Source organism: Osmia lignaria, chromosome 11, assembly GCF_051020975.1.
Source record: "Osmia lignaria lignaria isolate PbOS001 chromosome 11, iyOsmLign1, whole genome shotgun sequence".
NCBI classification, from domain to species: domain Eukaryota; kingdom Metazoa; phylum Arthropoda; class Insecta; order Hymenoptera; family Megachilidae; genus Osmia; species Osmia lignaria.
The window spans coordinates 10,383,730-10,404,539 of NC_135042.1; the positions used below are offsets into that span (position 1 = coordinate 10,383,730).

General features: G+C 39.6%; 3 protein-coding genes across 4 annotated transcripts in view; 1 reads left to right on the top strand and 2 right to left on the bottom strand.

The window, feature by feature from the left end:
• tws (protein phosphatase 2 regulatory subunit tws) overlaps positions 1–9,136 on the bottom strand; it is a 29,179-nt gene extending 20,043 nt beyond the window's left edge. The window contains exon 1 of the mRNA XM_076690836.1: positions 8,693–9,136. The gene's annotated coding sequence lies outside the window, so the exon portion shown is untranslated. The remainder of the gene's footprint in view (positions 1–8,692) is intronic.
• Positions 9,137–9,336: 200 nt separating this feature from the next.
• On the bottom strand, positions 9,337–14,383 carry TAF1B (TATA box-binding protein-associated factor RNA polymerase I subunit B). Its single transcript, XM_034322987.2, has 10 exons — positions 14,112–14,383; positions 13,961–14,051; positions 13,673–13,877; positions 13,472–13,613; positions 13,277–13,407; positions 12,987–13,202; positions 12,685–12,914; positions 12,417–12,609; positions 10,567–11,007; positions 9,337–10,487 (listed from the first exon to the last, which is right to left on the bottom strand). Exons 1-10 carry the CDS (start codon positions 14,196–14,198, stop codon positions 9,449–9,451), a joined length of 2,775 nt encoding a protein of 924 aa, XP_034178878.2. The 5' UTR covers positions 14,199–14,383; the 3' UTR covers positions 9,337–9,448.
• Positions 14,384–14,815: 432 nt separating this feature from the next.
• Positions 14,816–20,477, top strand: LOC117603644 (uncharacterized). 2 transcript variants are annotated; one of them, XM_034322984.2, is made up of 3 exons: positions 14,816–19,051; positions 19,122–19,296; positions 19,536–20,477. In XM_034322984.2, the coding sequence occupies exons 1-3, from the start codon at positions 14,816–14,818 to the stop codon at positions 19,757–19,759; spliced, it is 4,635 nt and encodes a 1,544-aa protein (XP_034178875.2). In that variant the 3' UTR covers positions 19,760–20,477. The 2 variants fall into 2 exon arrangements, with proteins under 2 accessions (XP_034178875.2, XP_034178876.2); XM_034322985.2 differs by having other exon boundaries at positions 19,547–19,708.
• Positions 20,478–20,810: the final 333 nt, after the last annotated feature.

Consider the following 20,810-nt stretch of genomic DNA (forward strand, 5'->3'; position numbering starts at 1 on the left):
AATAGTGAATGGTAATTTTTCAACTTTTTTGCGAGTCTATAATGAAAATTTAAAATATGTCTTTCGTAGATTCAGATAAGTTATGTGTATGCTGAAAATTTCATCGAGATCGATCAACGCATTTAAAAGTTACTAGACTGGTGATTAAAAGTTAAAAGAACGTGACCAGTTCCGTTCTTAAATGAAAGGTCGCGACTTTCGGAAATTTTAATTACTTATAACTTTCAGATGTCTACTTATTTACAACGTAGTTATCCGTAAGCTGAGAAGCGAAAATGGACAATGTGGGCTGCTTTTGATCTCCGGTGACAAGTCGTAAAAGAGAAGGATAGCATGAGAGCCATAGCAACCGAGAAATTAACAACAGTTTAACTTTCTTATTTTCAGATTTTTCTGGATGCAAATTCGACCAAACATGACATAATTTGGATTATATGGACAGGATGTTCCCTTGTACATAAAATAAAGTAAATATGCTCCAAATTATATCGCGTTTGGTCTCATTTCAATCAAAAGAGTCTGGCGAATATGTTTAAAAAATCCGTGGGTAAAGAAAATTAATATTAAAAAAGTTTATATTATAAACTACCAAACTCTCTCATCAAAGAAATTTCGTCGCGTATCGCCTGACTGACTCGAATGAACAGAACATAGGCGTCGGGTGAGAAATACACTGATGGACACTGTCAGCAGGGCAACGGACAATTAGAGAGATTTCACTGTAAACGCGTTCTCCGTCCGACTACTCGTAGCTCGCGGCTCAATCTACTTCCACTGTCTGACTACTCGCGGCTGAATCTACTTACGCTCCGATCACTCCGCTCTATTCCACTTTCGTCGGGAATCGAAAGTGTTCCGATTCTCGATTCGACGATGCATTCGTAAAATGTTTACGGGCATAAATAATCAATCGATAATCGCGTCTCGAGAAATGTTACACGAACGTTACGAAGAGAAAATGTTTAGGCGTTGGTTGCGAAACGATGTGTACGGTTATCGGAAACGAGGACTCCGTTTCGCCCGTATTTACCGCTCGGATCGGCTGATTTGCATGAACCGTTTGCGCAATCGGTCGCATGTGCGTTCAATGGAAACACGGGATCCGTGTTTAGATTATCAAAGCTCGAAATTGAAAACACGTGGCCTTAAAGCGAACGAGTCGAGGACAGACGATCCCGAACCGGGCTCCGACTCGATCGCGCCCAAGTTTTCCCTGCGATCGATGTTTGCCAATAACCGGCACGTGCTATGATTCTAGGGTTACGGTTAATGAAGCGGTTCGAGGAATTAGAAATGACACAATCGGAATTTCGTACGAGGCGTGTCGGAACCAAGGACCAGGATTTCTATCAGGTGTTGCTCTCGATTTCCCTTCGATCGTTTCTACCAGCGGAATTAACCAACGCGTATTCGCTCTTTCTCCTAGGAAAAAAGAAAGATGGAAACGCTTTGACGTACATAGCCCGCGGTTCAGGGATTTCGCTCGCATACGAGGTCATCTTCGGGTTAAACATTCAGGACCGACAAACATTTTAATTCATAAAATGGTCCGATCGTGCGTTTATCGGTCACCGAGGAAACTGGAGAGTTTGTATTCCTCGGGGCTGGTTAAGATAATGTTTCACGGATGCACGACAATTCGCGAAACGCATGCGAAACACGGTCGAGAGAAACGGGCAAGTAGGAATAACAAACAGATACATCATGGAAGATTCAAAATTAACTTTTTCTTTTTTTCCCTACTTCTCGTTTTCTTCCGCAAACGAAGTCGAAGTCGTGCTATTTACTCGGTGAACTAGCATAATCTCTTATTCTGTGCGCAGAATATCGCGTGGAAATACGTGACGGTTGCGAAGAGTTCGCGATTACTTTTCTTCTTCTCCGGCAATCGTTCGTCGAAACGAAACGTACTACGTATTACTTCTTTCTATGCTCAGCTCTTGAAAATCTGCACGATATCTCTTGCATTCAGTTTCGAACTGGATCGAAGATCCTTGAGCGAAGAGAGAATAAAAGGGGTTTCTCGTTTTTCGTTGCACGAATTAGCTGGCTCGGGGAAAACGAGAGATGAACACGTATTTTCTATAAGAAAACACTTTGCATCTCGGTTTCTATTCGTCGGACAGTCTTTCAGATCCATTTCTCGTCTGATTTAGGCCATTGAAAACGCACCGATTCATGAAACCTCTTGTGTAAATAGGAAAGCCGAAGACAAAGACAAAGTTTGGATTACTTAGCTTATGCTTTCAGGGACGAGATAAGTTACTACGCCTTTATTGCCCTGGTATTTTCACGCTGACGATTAAGTTAGAGACGGCATTTAACACTGCCGGTGGCCTAATTCCATTAGAAAATGAATTCTTAATAATACAGACCTATAGTTTCTTGTCTGCGCCATTAGCCGACCACTTGTTGTCGTAATCAATCTCCTCCATCTTTTCTCCGTTTCTTCGAGCATCGCATTTATTCCCTCGATGCTTTCGTTTCTCGAATGAAACGTCCTTGGCTTGTAATATCCTTGGCCGGGGCGAGAAAAAAATAAAAAGCTCTCTGATATTTGCGCGTCTCGAACGGAATCGAAATTAAATTACGTTCTTCGATGGTCATCGAATCGATTTCTGAGCGTCGATGTTTTGCCAGACATCGAAACGATAGACGGACTTATTCTTCTATCGTTTCTTTGGTAAATCAAAAAGGACACGGTATCGGTATCCTTTTGGTTCTCTCGATTTCTTGACGGTTACACGAGAACGTGCCTTGGTTGAAAGTAAACGACAAAAGCCGGACAAATTCCATTATCAATGGATTTTCGCATTAGCGATCGTATTTGCGATATTCCTTTCACGAAGGATCTAACGTGACATTTATTTCCTCTTTCTCGTCTCGTCTCGTCTCGTCTCGTCTGGCGGACGCGGATCGAAGATCCTTGGCGCCAACGGCAGCTGCAGTCGCCATCGAGAAAAATATCCTGAAAATTTCTCGCCTCTACGGAGTTTCAACGACCCGTAAATTCGTTTCATTGTGACGTTCCTTATCGCGAGAATTATGCCAGCGGGCGCACGCATTGTTCGAGCGTCGGCCGCTTTCTTTTCACAGCTTTCCTCGCGATAATTACTTGAACCGTCTGAGAGATTCCGCGACACATCGAGATGTTCATTCTTCCTCCATTAACGTGTATTCTTGGGAATCAAGTAAAAAGGACGGAAAAGGCTGCTCCAACAGGGATTTATATTAGAGCCTCGAGTGAGTGGAAGGGGTTGAACGACACGAGTCTATTCCGCCGCGAGTTAGAGGTTGCAGTGTGCATGTGCACTCGACGGACGGATGCATCGGTGGAAAAAAAAGAAAAGCGTACTTTCGAGTGCCGGTCGAGAGGTTGCCCGAAAATAGAGAACAGCCGTTTATTTCGGTCGGTGTTGTTTCAAGGTGAAAAGCTGAGTTTCGCGCGTGTTCATCGTTCCTTTTCCACGAGCACTCTGGCTCGCCTTGCCCTGTCTCACCCTTTTTTCCTCGATCATTCGTCGATCGCTAAGCAAACGAAACGAAATATCACCTCTTTTTTCCACGGTTTATAAAACTATTTTTCATTACCGAACTTTCTACGATTCAGCCGAGAAAATTTTATTCCCCGAAAGTTTGCACAAAGTGTAATCGAATCTCTGTTAACTCTGCACCTTTGAACTTTTCGAAAGTTATAAGATGATCCTAGGTGCCATTAACGGATTATAATGTTAATGGAATTTGATTCGAGCGAATGCTGATAACACTTATCCATGACCCTTCGATAAAGTATTATACACGTCGCGTTCGATCGTTTATCTTCCTCTTCTTCGCCTTTCTCCTTTCGCTCGGAAGGGTTAAGCCGCAAACGAGCAAGAACTCGTTGGAACGAGGATTTCGAAAATCGTCGTCAAGCTTGCAACTTCCACGAATAGAAATTCCATGTAACCATAACGATCGGAGAATAAGCAACTTCCCCGTTAAGGAGGTTAATCGAATACGGGTTAACGCGATTAGAACGCTTAATGGATGGCATGGGTGTAAACGTGGTCGCGTGTGATGACACTCTCCTACAGGCTGTTTCATAACACCTGTAACTCTTCCGTTCATCGTGTTCAATTCAAAATCATTTTAAAGGGTTAGGCCACTAGAATTTTGAAACAATCAACATTTCTTTTGCTAAAAGATGACTTAATGTCTTAAAAATGATATGGCAAAAGATTGTAGATGGGAAAAATCTAAAGCCCCTTCCAGTCATAAATCAAACCAATCGATTTGAAAATTTAACAGTATATTTAAAATTAAATCCTCTACCGAACTACGTAGGATTTTTTCATTATATTGCATAGTTCTTTTGTTATAAATCATTTTCTAGCGATTTTTTCTTGAAATTTTACATATTCTCTTAAAAAATAGCCTGAAGACCTCTACACCGCTGGTGCAGAGCCCATATTTTCACTTGAATCATTATACAAAAATTAATTTTTAAAGTTTATTAGTTGTAAAATGAAGGCATGCTTACAGAATTTGAATTTATTCCATCATCATTTAAAAAAAAATTCCCAAAATATTTTTTCTTCCTCTAAAGTGGCTTAACCCTTTAAATATTCATACACATTGCACGAAGGCCTGCAAGATACATGTCCGTTCAAAAAATGAAACTCAAACGATAATTACTGAAGTGTGATAACGATTATCACTTGAAGATCAATGTCTAGATGTAACACGTTTTAACAGCAACTTTTTCCTATTATTTTCCCCTTTCTGAAACGAGTATTACTCGTTATGGAACAGCTTATAAGCACCGCGAACGGTCGCGCTGTCGCGAGCAGACAAACGGTGAAGAGGAGGCTCGATGTAACGCTCGCAGAAAGCGATCCTCGTTTCCCAACTTCCCACGTGCCGACCCATTTATCCTCGACTGAATGGAGAATCGCTCGAACGAATTCTGCGTCGGATAGACGAGAGAAAGAGATGAGAGACAGCCGTGAAAGCGACCGCGGTATGATTAACGAACGCTTCGATGAACTAGAACTATAGGCGCCAACGAGATAGCTGCCTTCGAAAGTACCTTCCATATTGCTGCAAACCGCGGATTTCCGGTTTCCTCTTCGCTGACACTGTCGATGCTTTCTCACTGTGTCATTAGGACAGCGTACGGTATAGATGAGAATGTTCGCAGGCTGAATTCTCGAGGCCCATTGCACGCGGCCCGAGGAGCGCCGGCATCGGGTGTGGTCCCCGATGCCGGCGGAGCTTGGCGCATGGGGGCCATAGGTCAGACCCTCCCCCGAGATAGGGGCGGGAGGGTCCCGGGGCCCTCCTTATAGCCCCAGTGCAGGCCACCGTGGTGGTTTTAGTCAGGGTTGGGAAAGTTACTTTATAAAAGTATCTAGTTGCAGTTACAGTTTTTTCGCTAAAAGTGTAACTAGTTACAGTTACAAGTTACCAATTCTAAAAAGTAACTCGTTACAGTTACAATTGTTGAAGAAAAATAAGAAATAAAAATATGTCAAAGGACCCCGGACCACTGATAAATTTATTTTCTTGCTACAATTATAATTCTATAAAGTTACGTATTATACTCAATAATACCCAATATTTTACTGAAAATTTTAATTAAAGCTTTTATTGCATTTTAACAGTATTTGGTATTCAATTATGTCAAGAAGGTGTCATGAACATCCGTTCAACAGATGCAACTGTAATCGTTTAACATACTGATATTGCAGTTACTCGATTTTATGAACCGATACAATTCTTCTTGTACGGAGTCAATTTCTTTGATTTGCTTGTTAAAAGCAAAAAAGTCATCGTGGTCGTCGAGATTTTGTTCAAGAATTAGGGAACTCTCAGCAGAACAGATTCCTAATAAATCTTCTAAATAGGGACATTTTTCGTTTTATTATGAAGATTGAAATATACTAACTATTAAAATAATTACTAATTACCAAAAATATGTAACTAAAGTTAAGTTACAGTTACAGGCGGGAAAAAAGAACGAAGTTAAGTTAGAGTTACCGAAAATAAGTAACTGTAACTTCGTTAAAAATAACGAGTTACTTCCCAACCCTGGTTTTAGTAGGTAAAAATCCCACACTACCTCCGGGCCCTTCCCAGGGGGGCTGGAGGTGTCTTTCTATAGATTTCCACCATGTAAAAAAAAAAGGCTGAACTCTCGAATTGAAAAAAAAGAGAATCTTCGAAACTGGAGATTGTTTAATATTCTATCGAGGAAACGGGATTAAAAGTTCCCCTCGTTTTATGAAATTTGGAACGAATCGCGGCAGACGTTGATAAAAAAAAAGAGTCTCTCTTCGAAGAGTTGGCCCGTAGCCATTCCGTTTCTGGCACTTCGATGCAACCAGACGACAAAATTCGAAATCGCACCGCCCGGCCGGACGGGAAAATTCAGATATCGTTGGACTTCTCGATACGGGTTAAGCGCATCGATGGGTTAAGCCAATATCATCGATAACGGTGTGCTAATGAAAGGCTCTTAACCCATTTCGCGCGATAACTTCAATTTGAAAATTAATACCGGTCGAAGAGTTATGGAAAAAAAGAAATTTCCTCGACAGAGATATCGTTGCAATTTATAAAGGATAGATAGTGGGATCGTTTGTTTCCCAAACGTGGTGAGAAACTTTCAAAGTGGTTGCTGAGGGGACTAAATATAAAACATGGTGTTACGCACCGATGCAAGAGCGGGATGTGGCCTGCTAACGACTATGCAATGTAGATCGCGTTAACAATGTGTAATCGATGATAACCGTTCGACGGGACGCAAGATCTACTGGCGAAATATTCGCTAGGAATATTAATCGACTAGATCAGGGGTGGGCAATTAGTTTTGGCTCGGGGGCCACTTTGTGGAAGCGGAGGTTAGAGGAGGGCCGGACTTTTTAAAATGATTGCATTCATTAATTAACTTTGCATTTCAGAAAGGTATAAATTGTACCATAAAAATCAATAAAAATAAATTAAATAAAATAATGGCAGTTTTATTGGAAATCTAGGTTCAAGACGAATTTTTCTAACTGTCTTAGCGGGCCGCTATTTACCCACCCCTGGACTAGATCATCGCTTGTGAAATTTTATAAGGGGTGTAAACAACCCCCTAAAGTTGGAGGAATGAAAAACTTTCAGCGAAACAATAAATTAAACGATTCGTTATACAAGGAACTGCTCATTCCCCTTTTTCTTTCTTTCCATAAAATCGATACGAATTACAGGTTGCGTAAAGCGTACTCGAATTAAAACTGAAAGCTCTCTTTTATGTGTAGATTTGTAGGTAGACCGATTGTCACGCCCAGAAGAAAAAGCGTAGAAAATAATTTTATACAACGTTCGTTGGTTCCTGAAACGTGAAATCGTGTTTTGTGAACATAATTTGTGTGCATAATATCTATTGCGTTTGTAACGAGTCAATAAGCTCGATATTCAATAGGGAGGCTTTGGGACGTCGGTACGGAGTGGATAGGGAATCGAGTAATATTCTATGAAGTTCGTTCGATAAAGGAATTAATCAGTCGACTGCCAAAAATCGATAACCCGTACCTCGTTCGATACTGCTTTATTTAATTTGTTCCTATGGAACACCTCGAGTTTATCCTCAATTTTATTAACAATCAATGAAATTCGGTATTGATAGTGTATAAAAATTTCATTTGAATTCTCGATTCTTAATCGAGAGTATTCTACGAGTAATCGAAGGAACAACGCGATGCATCGTATCGATTGTTTCTTTCGCAACCTCGACCGATCGAATAACCTATCGTATGGTAACATCCTCTTTAAGAGGATGATACGTCATGAAATAGGAGCAACGCATTAACCTGAACTCCTAAATTATTTCCTCTAATTCTCGAATTCAACCTTTTCTAGCTAAAGAAGAACGATAACCCTCTTTGCACGATTTATCGTTCATGGCAAATCTCGCGAAAATCTTAAAAATAGACAGCGATTGGAACCGATGATCCCTTTTCGATAAGGGTGTAATTGGACGATGACAGAGGAAAAGGTCAATCGTAATCTATAATGATGAGTTTATGGTTGAAAAATAGGTCTATTAGCCTAACATAATAGAAAGAATTATAGTCTCTATTCAATATCGATATCGTACCTGTTTCGCCTTCCGTCAGCTTTACCTGTCGCACGTGAGCCAGTTGAAATAAGCCCATAAGAAGAAACCGTACAACGCGATTTATACCGGTGTAAGCGAGAATACGGCGACATCGTCGTGGGAGTACAAGTGAAATCAAAGGAACGAGAACCTTGGTACGGTTCGTCGATCTCGTCCCTCGGAGAAAACGATAACTCCGATGCAACGGAAATAACGATGCACCGGGAACGATAGACACAATTGTTTCCAGCGATCAACGATCCGAGAAATCGAAATTGTTGCACGCCACAATAATCGTGATCGATCGGTGTAGCGAAATTCAACGGTGTGCAGCAGGTGCACTGGAAAGGTTTCAATCACGAAGACCGATGAAACACAACAATGTCTTGTCCGATTGTCCTGTCAATACACTTAAGCAATCGCGTATACCATAAGGGACATTGTTCGCTTTATATACGACGCGATGCAATCGATCAGAGTAATTTGAAATCTATTGCGAAGGAACCTCGTAAATTATACTTAGACTCGATTATCGAACGGATATTAGAAAATTTCATGTTCACTTACGGTAGACAGGAAGTTACGAGGACGGGGCGATCAGGCGCCTCGGTGAACGACACCAGGGGCACAGAGCAGGTGCGGTGTCGAATTGAATACGTAAAAGTAATAACGGTGTGCACTTTCGATGTTGTGTGTTGTGGCCAATGCCACTACGTGTAACAACCGCGTCGTCACGACCACTCTACGAAGCACGAGGGCAAAGTTAAGTTTTCTGTACGCAGGCACGCACGTAGCAAGCACAAATACTGGTAAAGGTTCCTTAAGAAACGAACGTGAACGCACACGCGGCTAACAACGGGTACACACCGCCGCGGGATCGTATACACACCACGTATCGTGGTAGCGAGCGTGGAAATATGACAGCCATCCGACACGGTCTTACGCCAACTGGTGTTTACTACTGAAACGCTCCGTCGTCCCTCGAGCCAACGGCTCGGGACGAGGAACACACCGGGAACCAGCGAGACTCTTTCGGAGTGCAACAGTTGCTCGACCGGAGCGCCCCGCAATGTCAACTATTGATATTAACGCCTATGGCCGTACCCGTAAACACAGTCGATAAACATCTATTCAAATTATGTATCGTTCGAAATTGACTGAACCGAAATAAAAGCAATATTTTCTTTTATAACTCCTATTTAACGAAATGTGCAAAAAGGATTATCGATACAACTAGCTTCTTTTTTTTTTATAAATACTGAGCATTACATTACATATGCTATTACAATACATTGTCGAATATTATCATATATGTAGAACTTTTCACCATTTACTTAAGATTAAATTCAATTGATTTTTGGACAGTCGATCTGTATTGCTAGAATGATTAGTTTTAGAATTACGAGGTTTCAAAACGTGAGCGTGATAAGTTTCTATTAAACATACTTCCTCGTAAAGATCTTCCGTCGACATCTCTACGATAAGCGCGCATTCGTTTAGCAGCCAACGAAATGTTCTTGGCAGTGCTCTTTCAAACACTGCAAAATTCTTTGGTTTTACACGACTGAATATGCAATGATACATCCAGTATTCCGTAAAAGGTCTAAAAAATCGATGTCTTTCTTCAGTTATATATTTTATCTCTTTTGTGACCGATGTTGAAACATTAAGTTCGCAAGAATCATTCCTACTCTTATGAGTATTTTCAACTTTTACAGCGACGTCACTATCTAAATTAAGATTATTTGATACTTCATTTTTTGTGCCTTGTACAGACACGCTGGTGCCTTTTATAAACTGGCCTTTAGTATCTCGCGCCATTTTATGTTTTTGTTTCCTAAAATGTATCTTCTCTGTCGCATCTAATTTACTAATAGATCCCTTTTCCGCGAGCGACAAGCATAAATTATATTTATCACAAAAAGTATTTTTCAATTGTATATTTTCTGATTTAATGTTACTAATAACATTTGTGTCTTCTTCCTCGTTTTCATCTTCAGTATCGCTATGAACAGGAATTGCTAATTTTCCATTTGGTAAGGTTTTACCAAATGTAAAATCACTTTCTACATCAACATTTTTTAAATTCTTCATTGTATTTACAGCACTATCGTAATACCGTTGTTTAGTGGTATCAAATTTCACTCTACATGGCATTTTAGCATGTAAATAATCGTTCAGGCTTTCACTTGCGTTTACGGATCGAACTTTTGAATCATCTTCCACGTCTACGAGTTCCTGTAGTTCTTTCATACTTGGCATTTTAGGCTGTTCAAATGGAGGTACATATTTTTCCAGAAAATGTAAGCTCGAATCAATTATTTCTAACTCAATATCGCACTGGGCTGCCAAGTCCATGAGCCTAGAAATAAAATGTTTTAATTAATGTATCTAATTTATATACCCAAGATCCATTTATAATTAAATGAATGATAACTAACAAATTAGGCTTTGTCATGTATCCAACTTTTGTAAGGAAGAAGTCATTTCGTGCTATAGCAGGAATATCATAAAGTGGATGATCCAATAACTGCTGAAGGTACGAATGAAGTGGTGTTAAAGACGGTGGGAATATCTCTGCTGCCTTGGGCGGTAAATCGTTAATACTCAAACTACTTATGTGTTTTGTCATGGCACTAATAAGTTCTTCAGGTAGAAAATGTTTCGAATTTTTTATATCTGGTTCTTTTTTATTCGTTTTAGAGGACATATGTTCTAAAAACTTGATGTATAAATCGTTAATCCCAGCTGTTTCCAGATTATACTTTAGTTTGGTTGGAAAATGTGTATGCGTTAAAATCGTTTTCCTACATTCGATGTATCTTTGCCACTCGTTAAAACTAAACAGTTTCCCATTGACCAAATCTTGATCAGAAACAACGCTGAAATAAAAAATCATTTATTTAGAAGGGTGTTTAAAGAAAGATAATTGGTACAATGGATGAAGATATATCATTATATGTACAACTACAAATGGACATTTGCATTCACAGTCTTTCGCGTTAGAACTGCTATATATTTCTTTTTTCTCTTCGTATAATCTTGCTCCGTACGTAATTGAATCATTAACAATAACAGCGTACGGCATTTTTTCAGATGTGAAATGTGCTGACCAACTTCCGTTTGACTGAAGCGTAATTCCACCACCGGTTTGCTTAAATTTTTCTAACATATAAGATAAATGGTTCTGGAGGACTTCCTCTCTTGGATCATTACTTTCGATGTCCTCTACGATTGCACGTGCTAATCCTAACTTTATTATAGACTCTCCATGACCAGTTAAAGAGCAACCTATATTTTTGATAGCATATGTACCACAACCCAATATAGGAGAATCTCCTACTCTTCCTACCAGCTTCCTATTTAAGCCACCTGTTGTAGTTCCAGCAGCAACACTATATCCATCGTATGCAACACACCCAACAGTACCAAAACTATCTACAAATAACAACTATGTAAATGTATAGAATTCTAATTGTTAGATATGCTTTTATTATTGTAAACTAATGTACTTGTTAATAAATCAATATCAATTAAGCACTGGTCATCAATGTCTATTTCATATTTTCCTTTCTCTGTTGAATTAAAAGCTACACGCGCAATCGGTGCAACCATATTTCCTTCCGATATCCAATTCATATCAGCGTGTTTCGCTAAATTTTTCGCACCATCGCCGACAAAAATAGAATTTGGAAAATAATTCATAACATATTTTGCAAGTGTTATAGGATGTTCTATGTCTGAAACTGCTGCTACTGAGCCACATTTAAATGTTAAGCCATCCATTATGCTTGCATCCATTTGCACTTTTCCTACACGATAACAGCAGGAATATAATACTATAATTTGATCGGTTGATCAAGATAGATGTCGTACATAATAAAACTACCTATTTCATTTAACATAGAACCATAACTACAGTTAAAGAATTCATCACATTCCAGCCACCATAATGCTGTTTCTACAGCATCCACAGAGTTCTCGCCATTTAATAACATTTTATATCCATTAATAGCAGCTTTTTTGCAACCTGTCATTTTTTCTATGACAATAGAGTCACTAAAATTTCCTGCACCCCCGTGTACGATTATACATGGACTATTACTTTCATAACACTTGCATTCTCCCTCCCCAATTTGTTTTCGCGTATTATTATAACACGTTGTAATATCTTCATACTGCATTTTTGCTATTTACTTTATACTTTTCAACATTAAGAAAATACCAACCACAATTTTGAGGTTCAAAACATAAAATAATATATGCACGATCTTCATTTTTTTAAACATACCTGTTGATTTTCTCTGCAATTCTGCTAATTTGATACTCAGTTACACCATCTAAGGCAAGTAAAGTTTTTAATACTACAATAATAAATGCTATTGCACGACCCTCATAATTCGGAATATATGATTTTTTTGAATTAAATACCATTTTGGGAGGTGCTAACGCTATTAATCTTTCGGTGTATAATTGAATACCTCCTAGAAAACAATTACACATGTACAACTAAATTAACTGATACATATAAATCTGTTGAATAAAAATATTTTACATACTTGGTAATGCTAATTCTTGACAATATCGATTAATTAAAGGTAAAAAATCTGGGCAAATTACATTCCACACGCCGAGAAATTTTGCCATACTCGCAATAGTTCGCCTCATACCTTTATGCGTAATTTCAACGTTTTGCGATAAAAAGTGTTTTTCGATTTTAGTTGAACTTACTTCTGGTGGTAATAAATGATCTAACTTGTAGTAAGATAAATGTCCTTCTCTTCCGTATCTAAATAAACATATTTATATGTTTAGAAAAGAATGTTTAATACTGGAATAAAAGGGTATATTTAATGCGTACCTTAGCATATCTCCTAATTGTATAGGCTGATTATGAATTCTTAGAGCTAGATATATAATTGCCCATAATTTCATTGGTGTAATCACATGAGGTCCCGTTTTATACTGAGTACTTATGTGGGTTGCTTTGTATTTAGCTCTCTTATGCTTAGGTATATTTTTAGCTAGTTTTTTAATCTTTTTTGCTTCTTGTTTAGCATGCGAGCTGAATTGCACTCTAAATAAATGACAAATTATAAAGAATTTTTGACAACATAGACATGTGTATGCATAAAAACACTGAATACATACTTCCTTTCATCGATCGAAGATTTTACAGAGCTAGACTGATTGCTATATACACTTTGGCTACCTGTATTAGCATCGTCAGAACTAGCTTGAGATTGAAGGTACCTATCATAATCTGCAGCTACTAAAAGTTTCTAAACAAAATTTTTATATAAATCGAAAGTTTAACTTTGAAATAAATGTGATTCAAATAATTACCTTGTTTTTACTTAACTCTCTACTAGAACTACCCTCGCTTTGAAAACTTGATATCATGGAAGTGCTAGCACTGCTGCCAGTTCTCTTGCGTTTTCTATATCTTTTTTGAATTCTTACTTTACCATAAATAATTTCAGCATCCCTGAAACGATAAAGATTTAATTACAAGCACATTTGAATAAAATATCACGTTTAATATACCTGCTGTTATATCTTCTAGCCAACTTTGGTATACATTTTTTCTTAGTTGAGAGAAATGCAACTTCTATCTTTCTTAAATACGTTGCCCATAATTGTAATATTGTCATTTTTATATCAGAAGGAACTCCGAGTTCTATAAGTTCATTTGTCAATCCAATAAGAACAAAATTGTACAGCTCCCACGAAGTCCATCCAAGTTCTTCACCTAACAATTATAGAAAGAATAATAAATTATCCATTTAAAAACTGTAATCATTGTCAACGTAATATCCAAATATAAATATGAACCTGATATATCAGATCTTAATTGTCTGATTTTCGTTTTCCGCAATCTTGTTGAACTATCTATACGCAATTCGAGGACCTCCTCCCGGATATTCTGCAAACGTAATACGATTAATAAATGATCTCTTTTAAAAAATATATTAAATAACAATACCTCGTTCTGAGTTTGGCATGTTTGACAGAAAAAATAACCAGCTTCTTTGTAAAAGTTCGTGCTATTGCAAACTTTGCACGTGGACATTTTATTCGTAAATTATTAAGTTTAGAATTCATATGATAAGGTTATGCAGCATCGTTGCCGCAAATTTAAAATTCCTGAAGTTTCTGTTTTACAAACATGGTCGTACTTAAACGTAAACTACAATTGGTGCATTGGGGGCGAATGACATGTCGACGATACAAGTAAAACGGACATACATATGCACTTGTGCATGTATGCACTTTTTGGCGTGCATGTAGCTTATAGCGTTCACCGCTAATTTACGGTTGAGCTTTTGAAGAAATGTAAACAATAATCGGAGCTTTTATTTGAAAAGTTTATAAATGAAACATACAAAGTGTGACAAATATTCAACCAATCTATTGTGAGATGATATAATTATCAAATTGTGCATTGAAAATTTGTTACGTTAAGGGAACTAAAGTATATAGGTCGATCCTGTATTCGTTTGTAGTAGCGTCCTAACCTCCCTCTTGTATTGTACTCTTCGAAGAAGTTTCATATTTTTAAATAGAAAAGCTCGATTAGATTCTCTAATGGTTATGAACAATTTCCTTCAAGGAAAAGGGTTATCGTGGAAATATGACAGTGTACGGAACTCTGAATGGAAGATGACAAAGCGCGTATAGTTCGTGATTATGGAGTATGACTCTGCATCGAGTTGCGAAGGTCGTCTGAGAGATTTTGAAGTTTCAGAAGATCTGCCGCGTTTAGGAGGAACGCAAAAACCTGAACGTTCAGCTTGTAATACAAATACCACGCCATGGCATTCTTTACAAGTTCTGGCACCGCAGTCAAAGCTGAAACTGGGGACAACAAACAGAAGCCTTTCCTCTCAGGTGATGGAGTATTACCACAAATATTCTCAAAGTGCAAATTTAGATCAGTATTTTTCATTGCCTACAACCAGCGCAACGCCAGAAGCAATTAAATATTATTATAGTATATACGAAGTAAATCCTAAATTAGGAGATCATAGGCAAGACTGTATCGGCGAGGAATATAATTTAAGATCTTGCGTGCCTAGAGAGAGAAGAAGATGGGTAAGACCACCTCTTATCGGTCAGTCTTCAAACACAGAATCAACATCCAGGTACGTTCAGCCATTGTCCAATCCTGAGTCTCCATCACCCGATTTAAAACGTGTTACACCGGAAACAATTTTAGAAGAGAAACATGAAAGTCCAGAGATACTAACCGAAGTGACAGAAAGAAAAATATCTTCTCCAACTTCTAGTATTGCTTCCCACAAGCCGCTCGAATGGGATAGCGGCGCAGACGTCGGATACTTCAACATATTACCTAGTAATAAACAGAGCGACAAGAAATTAAGTACAATCGAACGTATGGCTTTAGCGAGAGGTTGTTCCGCCGCTTTAAGACTCGATCCTGAAGGTACTACAGAATCGGGGATATCTGGAAAACTTGCAGGAGGTCAGAAAAGTACTAAAGCTTCCATGACTCCTGACGCCAATTCTACTCCTTTGTTGGGGAACGCTTCAGGATCGGAGAGCGAGATCGAAATCACTCCCATCGTGAAGAATCACTTGCCAGGTATAATAACAGGAAGCGGTATAAAGTCAACTGAAAGATCTCTACCTAAAGATCTCAAGCAGCAAGATGTTTTCATGCAACATTCAAAAAGGGAGCAACATATCCATGACACGCCCAAGTCGACGTTTACGTTTAAATTACCTTTCGCGAAACATTCGACCGAGGTGAGAAAAGTAACGAACAAACAAAACGTGAGCAAAGAGAACGTATGTCCACCAGCGTTGCCTTTGAAAAAGAGTACATCGATGAACACGTTAGTTATATCATCTTCAAAATCAACCCTGAAAAGGAGTCAAAGCGAGTTAAACTTGTACGCTAGAGATAAGAATAGAGCTACGTTGCCGTTAATGTTCAACTCTTCCTCTTCGATCTCCACTATTGTAAATAAACCTTCCACTTGTGATAAAGTTATACAAACCAGCCTGAACATCTACACTCAAGAATCCGTTGGTGTTCAAGTTTCGGTTCTCGATGAAGAGAAGCCACCATTGCCAAAGAGAGGAACTAGTTTGCAAAAAAGTTTCATCACAATTCTAAAGGACGTACCAAACGGTACGTATAAGGTTCCAAATTCAAGGAAACAGGAAGCCGCAACTGAAACGCGAGAGGCTGTAACGGGCCAGCAACGATGTCGCGACGAAACCAAACAGCGATCGACGCGTTCGGAAGTATCGAGAAATGGATCTGCAACGCAAACACCTCAACCTGATGATACGGAAAATATAACGGGAAGGGCGAACAGTTTTGAATATTTTCCTGGTCACGTTTACGAGAACGTACCAAATGGAAGCGGTAGCCACGTCTCTTCGTCGGAGACCGGAAGATCGCACTCTACTCTACCTAATACAAGCTCCAGTATTAACGAGAAACTGTGGGGAGATTCGGACAGCTTGGTGAGAGATCTGGAACGTAGCGTCAACATCCTGAAAAGTCTCGTCGACGCGAACAAGTGCGACAAGGAGGTGAAGAAAAGACTGATACATCACGTGGTGAAAAGACTTATAACAGCCAAATATACGGACGACAAGATCGAGCACAATTTAGAGGACAATGTCCCGTGGAACCCGGACGACGCCAGACAGAAAGTTTACGGGGCAGAGATATTTCAAGCTTTAACAAAGAAACACAACACCAGCGATTCATCGGCCGATTGGAATCCACAGAAAGGGATGACGAGGGATAAGTCTACGAGAACCGGGAGGGGGATCGCGAAAGATGTTACCTTGGACAGCAGCAGCGACAAGATGGACAAAAACACGGATAGAACGGAGACTGATGGTCGAAAGGCGAGGATGGGTCTCAGACTGGACGATTGTCATCGAAGTAGCAACACCACAACCGATCCGGAGAAAAGCGAGAGTTCCGACTGTTTCTTCCCACAAAGAGGTCGCAAGGGTAACAAGGTACAGGACATATTCTGCGTGAAGGAGAGGTGCAAATTATCGCAGGGAGACTCGTCGACGACGAACACCACACCGCCCGATCACAATAGAATGTTACTGGACGCGGTTGTTAACAACAGAAAAGCAAGCGTTCGCTCGAGCAACAACACGGACGAACAGGTGGACTGGAGACTGCTCACTACCTTCTCCGAGAGGCAATTCGAACTGAAAAAATGCAGTAATTCTGATTCTGGGGACTCAAAGTTAGTCAGCTACGCGGAGATGGAGAAGAGGAATCAATTGATTTGGATTACAAACGAGATCAGCCATCTATGCAATCTGAAGAAACTTTTGGAGGAACCGCGAAGACTGGACAGACCCCGGGCATCCCCGAAGAAATCTAGGTCCGCAAACTTCAGGACCAAGCCCGTAGAGTCTCTGCCTCACATGCACGAACTGTCCAAAACGAACGATTACTCGCAGAGAAACGGATCGGACGCCCGAGCTAATTTTGTCGAAGAACCCTGGTCGTCCCATTGCAATCTCGCGGCGTGTCAGCCTTCCAGCAGGTCAAACAGCGTCATCCAACGCGTTAAGAAACGAAACAGTTGCGCGCAAACGGCGACCAATGTAACGGGCGCGCATTCGAAGACTGGTGGTGAGATCGTGTCCGCCTCGAGCATACACAACTCCACGACGAAGCTGATAAGCACCGGGGTGCAAACCGTTCCCCAGGAATCCTCCTCCACGGTCCCCACCTTGATACAGTCGGAAATCGTGCATTACATCAAGTGCCCCGCGCACGATGCGATGCATTTCCAGAATAGCTGCAAATACACCGAGCAGCCCAATCAGTGTATGAAGCATCAAGCTATTCAGAACGTGCTCACTACTTGCGTGCATTGTTTGCAGGAACAAAAGGATCAGTCGAATAGGATTCAAAAGGTGTACCCTCCGGCGAACTTACAGGAAGAGGGTCCTCCTGTTGCCTCTCAAACATCCTCCGATCAGACGAACAGTACGGGTTCGTCGGATATGATTACGCAGCACTGCGCGGATAAAGAGGTTCAAACGAACTCTTCGAAACAGAAGGAGGCGAAAAATCAAATAAACGCGTCGAGATCGAAGTCCTGCGATTGCAGATGCGAAAGTAAGAAGCATTTGTCTAAGGAATGTCGATCGTGTTCCACGCAAATGGCGATCGAGACTAACAACGTACGCTCAAAATGCGAGGATTGCCAGAAAAAGGTATCCTGCGTTCACGAAAGGGAAGAGTTGAACTCGAAAGAGTGCAGCTGCACCGCTGCTTGCGAATGCGAGAACAGTTTGTCCAAGAAGGGATGGACAGCGATGAGATCTGGTACAAAGTATTATCAGGATAGCAACGGCTACGTTTCGAGCTTTAATCAAAATAATCGTACAAAATTATGCGAATGCCATTGTGGACATTGGACGGAAACGGAGGATCGTCCGATTCAGACGCGACCTTATCGGGCGACCAACGGTGAATCTTCTCAATATAAAGTACAAAAAAACAGCCTGAAATGCAATTGCGAGAAGGATTGTCTTTGTAACGTTAGAGGGAAAAGCGAGGACGCGTCGCATGGTAGGATCTGTAACAACGGCAGGTCAAATTATGCGGACGAAGGAAATAATCAGAATAGTGATTCTGATCGAAATTATAAGCAATGTTGTCGTTGCGGGGCCGCTTATCAAACCGTGAAAAAATGTAATTGTAATCAAACTTATCCGAAAGCGGTAGCGTACGAGTTATCGTTCTCTAAAGATAACGACCGGAAAAACGATAATTTGGCGTCGTTGCAAAAAGTGCCATTACCGAATCGTACCGTTAACGGGGCTAAAATCGATGGCTGTGTCTGTAATATGATTAAAAAGAATGGCTCGAGTAAGAATTCGACGCGGAAGGATACTTTGCAGGTATACAGATTAAGTTTCACACGAGTAACGCTAATAATTCGAGTCACTTGGGTTCGTTTAATCGTTTCAGGATTACTTGTCCAAGAATAAAGCGGACTTTGTGAGCAATGCAGAGACACGGAGACAATACATGTCGGAGATATCCCACCTGCGACAGCTGCGCAAGGAGAAACGAATACAATTGTTGGCTATGGCTAGTACGTCGAACGTGGTAAAACCATTGAAAGCTTGTTCTAAACCAACAGGTAAAGATTGATTAAATCACGAATTAAAATTTAGCGGATTACGCTGCTGAACGAAATGATAACGCTGGGGGAATTCCGTAGGAAAGTGTTTGATCTTACTGGAATTTGAACCAAACAATATCGTCTATAATTATTGATGAGCTACGTCTTTATTAATCTCAGGTTCATCATTTTATTCACCAGCGTATCTCGTAAGATACCATTCTTCGTTTACATTGTTTTTAAAATTTGAAATATAGTTTGTACTCAGAGGAAGATGAACGATGAAGAAATGAGGGAAAGACTGCGGAAGAGATATCTTCGTTTGAACGAAGTACGACAGAAGAAGCGACAACAAGAGAAGCAAGAGGAGGCACGACGTAACAAGCTGATGGCCAAAATCTTTTGTAAAAAGTTGCAGCAGAAAGTACTGAGGGGCCAAGTAGATCTATCGCAAAGCGTTAGCGTTATCTCAAACATATAATGTTAAGACGGATGATAGAGATAATAGAGAAGCGTACAAAGTATTTCACCTTTTAACTCGACAGGGATCATTAAATTGAAAGATCTTGTTATGAATCTCACTTTTCTTTACGTTATTGCATAATATATATATACATATCGTATTCGTGTTTATGTTTTAATTTAAGACGCGTTTGAAAAATTATTGCTACGTTCGTTGTTGCTCGTGTGTAACACGGATCGAGACTTAAACGATCGAAGAATATTAATTTGTTATATATAACTAAGAATTATAGTATTATAGCGTGTTGATCCTATAGATTCGTGCCTAATGTTCACGGCATTTGTATCGAACTTAAAGAAATTTTGTCTTGCCAAGATATTTTCATATATTAATGATATACTTAGACCACGACGCACGTTGCATGAGATCTGATATAGTGTTACAACAATAATAACTTTTATTTTCGTGGAAGAAACGATCAATGATTTCACGGTGTTCGAGGTTTCGCATTTTACCGGTAAAATGTTGTTGAAAGGAAAACCTTCGAGCGTCGTGGAAGCGTTCGTAGAAAACTGAAATGCTTTAAGACGATGAAAGTAGTTATTAGTACCTGAATCACAGTACACAACCCTTTGTTAATCGTAAGACTTAGATGATATATATATAGTCTCTTGGATTTTTCTAATATTTTACCTTTTTGTATGACGATTATACTCATTTGGTTAATAAAAATATAACGTACATTCCTCATCTTTTTCTTTACTTTCACCTTCATATCTTTGCAAACATGCTCTGTTTAAAGTTTCAATCTGAGACATTTTGCTCAAGAAACCTTCGCACCATAAAAATGTTAAAAACTGTAATTTCTTGGATTAGAACCACGTGTGCAACGAGACTGATTTCACTCACAGAGATATATTTTTTATCGTTTACTGTCCTTGGTCGTTGAAGGAAAATTACGCGACAAAATAAGAGATATCTTAAAAATCAAATCGCATCTTCGAGGCACAAATTGTGCCATGATTGTTGAATTTTCTTAAATAGATCAACATCCTTGCATCATTCAAAA

Coding starts and splice junctions, on each gene's coding strand:
- TAF1B (XM_034322987.2), bottom strand. CDS start 14,198: ATGTCCACGTGCAAAGTTTGCAATAGCACGAACTTTTACAAAGAAGCT. Junction 12,915..12,986: donor CAATTAGGAGATATGCTAAG/GTACGCATTAAA, acceptor ATGTTTATTTAG/ATACGGAAGAGAAGGACATT. Junction 10,488..10,566: donor TACATGACAAAGCCTAATTT/GTTAGTTATCAT, acceptor TTTTATTTCTAG/GCTCATGGACTTGGCAGCCC.
- LOC117603644 (XM_034322984.2), top strand. CDS start 14,816: ATGGAGTATGACTCTGCATCGAGTTGCGAAGGTCGTCTGAGAGATTTT. Junction 19,052..19,121: donor CGCGGAAGGATACTTTGCAG/GTATACAGATTA, acceptor TAATCGTTTCAG/GATTACTTGTCCAAGAATAA. Junction 19,297..19,535: donor AGCTTGTTCTAAACCAACAG/GTAAAGATTGAT, acceptor TTTGAAATATAG/TTTGTACTCAGAGGAAGATG.